This window comes from Zootoca vivipara, chromosome 6 (assembly GCF_965207765.1).
Source record: "Zootoca vivipara chromosome 6, rZooViv2.hap1.1, whole genome shotgun sequence".
Lineage (NCBI taxonomy): Eukaryota > Metazoa > Chordata > Lepidosauria > Squamata > Lacertidae > Zootoca > Zootoca vivipara.
In genome coordinates this window covers 60,455,638-60,461,637 of record NC_142589.1, presented here as the reverse complement: position 1 = coordinate 60,461,637, position 6,000 = coordinate 60,455,638, and the positions used below count along the sequence as shown (strand labels likewise).

Below are 6,000 nucleotides of genomic sequence, written 5' to 3'. Positions count from 1 at the left end.
CCCAGGGACAGCTGTGGGCAAGATTACTGCATTGCAGGGGGTTGGACCTTCAGGGTCCCTTCCAACTCTACAATTCTGGGATCCCGCTATCAGGCTTTGGTGCCTAGCCACCTCCTCTTCCACTGCAAACAGTTTTATGCCTCATGCAGTCCACATGCAGTCAGCTGACTCCAAAAGCCAATCCCTGCCCACCAGAGCCTATAAAGCCCTGCTTTTTATGACTATTGTCACCACCTTTGAATACTTAGAATACTTCTCAGTAGAAGAGTGTGCAATACAGTTATCAAAAACAAATAAAAACGGTCTACTGGAAAAAAGGTAGATTTTTTATTTTCTCAACAGCAAATGTACTTTTTACAGCATATGTTTAACTATATACACAGAGGCATTATATTGTGCATGTTACATACACTTTTTTCTAGAGATTTCCAAAATATGTATGTTCTCATAAAAATGAAACTTCTTAGACCATTCTTTCAAGACCTTTGCTATAGCAACAACTGCAGCAAACTCCTGTATATGAAGCCAGGGCGACATAGACAAGGGAATGAGGTGGTAGAGATATGAGGTGATAAAACAGAGTGGGTTCACATTAGATGGTGGGTGTTGGGAGGGATCACCTTTGTGAATTCTCCTCTGCACTAGGGATGGGGACTATCTGGCCCTCCAGATGTTGAACTATCAACTCTCATCAGTCCTAGCCAGCATGTCTAATGGTCAGGCATGATGGCAGTTGTAGTCCAGCAATATCAGGAAGGACACCTGCACCCCAATCCTATTCTTCATGAAAGACTCCATGTGACTAGAAACAAGGAGTGAGTGGAGCTACAACCCCTCTCCCTGATGTGCTAGATATTTACCTTCAGGGTTTTTTGTTTTGCTTTAATATGGACAGCATTCCAAATTTGAACCCTCACTTGTCCCCTGAAGTGAAACATTCTATTCTACCACCTTATTCCGCTCCATGTATAAGACAAGTTTCTGTTCAATTCTAGTTAGTTTTGTACAGATGAGGATACCATCTATATAGATATATATATTTTCAGCAGAGATCTTCAACTGACCTTGCATTGTCAACCCAAATAGATGAGTTTTGTACCTTGTGCTACAAGGCAGGACATGCTGAGAAGAGATGCCTTTTTGGAGAGATGAAGTAAGTTTCATTAAACACCTTTCCCTCCCAGGGTCAACTTAGTACACAGTTTATAAGAGCCAAGTTTCCAAACTATCTGGTTTCGGAGGTTAATCTATCTGCTGTCTTCTGAATAGTCAGCCTCATTAAAGTTTTACCAGCTGTAGCATTAGTAGAGTTATATATAAAAAAGGATTCTTTGGGAAAAGTGAAATTAGTATTTCAGAAGCCAATTACAAATCTATAAAACAGATTAGTATATTTCCAACAAGGCCACAAACACGGCAAACTGTGCCACAGTGCAGCTATTCAGGATCATTGTTAAACATAATCTCTTAATGACTGTAATCCCGAGTCTCCCATTATTTAGTTTTCTAAATCCAGAGTCTTATGAAATGAGAAATTAGACTGAGAATTTATTTTCTAAGCTTCTGTCAGAGATGCAGGTGGGAAGAAGAAAAGATGCATGACACAAATGCACTTACAAACATCCATTTAACATTTATTTTTTAAAAAATAGAAAGCCGAAAGGAATTATTGTTTTCCTTTAATCCAATTTGGCGGCCTTCGATTTAGCAGCTTAAATGGCTGAGAGGGGTGCCTAGGGGGGGACCATGGTGGAACTTACCAAATAGTAACAAAAGATATTTAAGAATAAATATAAGGACCACTGTTGTCTAGTCAACTAGCCAAACCTCAGCATTTGAGTTCTTCCTAGATGGCAACTATACAGAGAAAACTAAGTGAAACTGCTCAGCATCTCCATCAATGTGATGGATGAGTCACATTTTGCTGCTGCAAAAGAGTAAAGGTCAGTTTTAGGAAGAATATCCAACAGCTGCTGTATGTTTTTGGATGAAGTGCTTTCAAAAGGCAAAAGAGAAAAAGGTTACAGAGCCATACAAACCTGTTCTGACATTTGAAACCATAATTTTGGTTCAAGTTTTTTTTTTTTAAGTGCAAAGCTATATGTCTTAAGAGAAAGTATGCCTACTCTCTTCTGAAGCTGGCTGAAGAACGAACGAAAGAACCCATTACTGCCCACTGGTAATTCAAAGAGGCGGTTCTTGATCTTTCTCATTTTAACGGCTAACACAATTTCCCTGTTTCCAGTAAGAGCTCAGGAAGAATGCAACCAGACAGACCCTGCTTCTGATGGAGCCACCAAAAAGATAAGCAAACATTGGTCCTTATTTTCTCTCTCTCTTTGCTAAGACCTATTTGAGGGAGAAAAAGAGTGCACTTATAGCCTGCCCTTTGGAAAGGGTAAAAAATGCACATCGGATTCAAAGTATTGTTCAGCCATGGTGCAGTTCATCACCACAAAGGATCAATACAATGATGCATCGTCAAGACTTCATAGGCACACAATTCTGCTCTACACACAAGGCCTTTTCCAAAGAATCTCACCAGTTACAACTTCTCTTTTCCAACCACCTGTGAATCTTCCTTCCCTCACAACCTTTCCCACTTGTTGGGGAGGGTGCATGCGAAGGCCAGCTCCACACCATACATTTAACAAACATTTAAACATTTATAGCACTTCAATGGTCATGGGACTTGAAGTCTACCCCTCACAGAACTACAATTCCCAGCATTCTTTGGGGGAAGCACTTTAAATGTGTAGTGTGGATGTGGCCAAAAAAAAACTGTTCCAGGTATGTATGTATGCATGTATGATAACCTTTATTGGCCCAAGTGCCACATTCATCCCTGGTGACCCTCTGGGGGCCACATACCAGCAGTGAGCATGGGCAAAAGTTGGTGTGGATGCATCTCTGTCTGTCGTCTGTCTGTCTGTCTGTCTGTCTGTCACACACATACCGGTACACACTAGCTCTCACACATGCAAACAGGCATTCACTCCTGTTTGAGCTGATCCATACAGATCAGGTGAAGGAATGGGTTATCACCCATCCTAGCTCATCAAAACACTGATTGATGTGGACAGGATGATTTGCATCCCCCTCAGGGCACTGGGCTGAGCGGTCTACTTTATTTTTTTCTTCTTGCCAAAATCAATGGTGTTTGGGATGAGGAAGGGGAAAGAAAAAATGTGCTTGGGGAGCCACATCAGATTTTAAAACAACCTTGTACATAAGGACAGAAAAGTGAGTAGCCTAATGAATTTTCCAGTGGATAAGGTACAGATACTGCATCCCGCCTCTGGTAGCTCAGCTGGCTTCCGTGATTCGCCTCCACGGAATTCATTTTTGCCTGTGGCGATTAGGCAAGTGGTTAAATACAAGGCTGATTAAAAAATGTACAGCCTGCTTTCTTTCCTGCTTAACAACAGGGCTCCAAAGCAGTTTACAATCAATAAAATAAGCAATAAAGTATTATTATTTTTAAAAGGCATTGGCAGTGATCAACTTTCCAAGAACGGAAAGTGGTGGGCGCGTGTTTTAACACCCACTCTCCAAACCGCTTCCCTGCACATTGAAAACAAGTAAGTCAGGAAAAAGGCAAAATGAGAAGTCTTCTTCCCAACACTAGCTTTCTGTATGTATGGAGTTTGTTACCCCCGCCAAACAGGCTAGAGGGTCACAGCCTGCCATCTCCCCACCTAACATAATGCAGCATCACGTAACCCACAGTAAACTTCCCTGCTTGAACCAGGCAGAAAGCCAACTCCACCTCGCTGTATCTACCCCAGAGCAACCTCCTTCCTTGTCGGGCTGCTTCTCTTCTAGAAAAAGTAACTCAGATCACTTTGATGTTGCACCGCCGACACCCACCTCACAAGACACAGCCGATGCTATCAGAGTTTACCCCGAGTATTCCAATGGGAAAAGCAGTCTAATACTGTAATGAAGTTAGACGATGCTACTTAATTTCCATAATATATGTAAACTGAAGGGGTTCTTGAATAAATATGCTCAGGAGTATCTCACCATTTACATAAAAAGCAGAGGTTTTTTTTAAAAAAGAAATATATATTTATATATATATATTTATTTATATATATAAAAAGATTATTAAAGTATCTAAAGCTTTGGTCTAAAGAGTTGTATGGTGACATTACAGCACCTATCTGGATCAGATGTTTGCCTCGCCCACCAATTCTTAAGGAAAAACCCCCCGGTTAAAAAAAGTCACCCAGAATGCAGTGCATCAAGTTCTCAGTGGTTACGTAACTTGAAAAGCTGGTCAGGAGAAAAGGAAAGAGAGAGAGAAGACGTCAGAACCCAAAGAGGTTGTCATCTTTCCCCGCCACTGTAGAGGAATCTGCTTTGTCCCAGTCAACAGGTGAGAGGATTTCGGCGCTTTGGATATCTTGTGCGGTCAAGCCAATGTCGAGGTCTTGGGGGTTAGTTCGAGATTGTGCCAGTCTGAAAGAGGAAGAAGAAGAAACCCTGTGAAGGGACCTGGAGAGAGTTGTGTATGCAGGACCACCACCAGAAACAGCACCATGGGAGACGGTGAGTGAGAGTAGTGTCAACAGGTATATTAAAGGAGGTGGACCACTTCTGACTAAAGTGAGGGTTACTTCTGGATGTCCCTCTCCTCCCCAGGGTAGGGAGTAGGCAACCCTGAAAGCAGAAAGCCAGCTCTTCGGGGAGAAAGGTTCTAATGCAGGCATTTGCATGCCGGTCCTCCTGGTATCCTATTGACGCGGAGTGCTTCAATACAGAGCAGAATTCAAAAAACATGAGTCCTCCCTCTCCAGTATAAAGTGGTGTTGTCTTTTTTGTCATTTATTACATTAATATCCTGCCTTTCCTGCAGGGTGCTCAAAGTGGCATGCATGGTTCTCCCCCATAGTCCCATTTTAGTCTTACGACAGCTCCGTGAGGCAGGCTAGGCTTTGATCATGCGAAAATGATTTATAGCAATTTTATCGAAGTCCTTTTTCCTGATATATATATTTTTTTGCAGCAAGTGCATAGAGGGTCACTGTTTGCTACAAAGCTATTATTGTCACTAAAAAGAAACCGAACTATTTCTGCTGGGGTGTACCTGTTTGTTGGTGTGAACAAAGGTTCAGAAAGTGATCTATTTGGTCTCTCTACAAGGGGTTAGAAGGCTAATGGAAAATGAGTGATGTCTTCCACCTGAGGTTGATCAGAAATACAAAGTCTGTCTGCATATGGAACCTTGTTGTAGCAACCAACCAAGAATGAGTGGGCATCACTTGGAAATGCAGTTCAATAAAGGCATTTATTAAGGAAACTGGTGAGAGTTTGGTCAGTTAACTAGCTCTAAAATGCTCTGTTTTCAAGAGTGGATACCAAAGGGAAATTCTGGTGTTGGCTGCAGGTCCCTTCTGGATTCTATCCAGAAGAACCAACTTATGGACTTCTCTGCCACAAAATGTGGTGATGATGACAGCTAACGGGAACCTCTGTGTTTGGTTTGGAAGGAACCATGGGGGAAGCCTACTGCTATCCAAGCTGGTATGCTTCCCAGACATGGGCGTAGCCAGGGGGGGCAGCTGCCCCCCAATCACTAAAAATCAATAAAAATATATAGCTGAGGTTCCCCCCCACACAAAAGGCCTGCCCAGCTAACAAAAGGCCTGCCCCCCAACAAAAATCCTGGCCACACCCATGTTCCCAGAGGCATCTAACTGGCAGTGGTAGAAAGCAGGATGGACCTTTCGCAATATGCCTCTAAATACCAGTTTCTGCCAAGTCCAAGATAGGAGAGGTACTGTTGCGTTTGCAGGCATCCCAGGGCGATCTGGTTGGACGTTTGGATGCTGTTGAATGAATCGTGTCTGTCTCTCTCTGTGTGTATGCACAGTTCCCAAACTCACAAATTACCCTATTTATTTAAAATTCACACGGGGGGGGGGTGTTCTTTGAATTCCCAAGCAATGCCAGGCACTCCCTGCTAGTCTATACCCACGCACAGACCACTCACTC

General features: G+C 42.7%; 1 protein-coding gene across 1 annotated transcript in view; it reads right to left on the bottom strand.

Annotated features, from left to right (window-relative positions):
- Positions 1-305: 305 nt before the first annotated feature.
- LDLRAP1 (low density lipoprotein receptor adaptor protein 1) overlaps positions 306-6,000 on the bottom strand; it is a 74,497-nt gene continuing 68,802 nt past the window's right edge. The window contains exon 9 of the mRNA XM_035118289.3: positions 306-4,464. Within this exon, the coding sequence (XP_034974180.2) occupies positions 4,314-4,464 (151 nt within the window). The 3' untranslated portion in view covers positions 306-4,313. The remainder of the gene's footprint in view (positions 4,465-6,000) is intronic.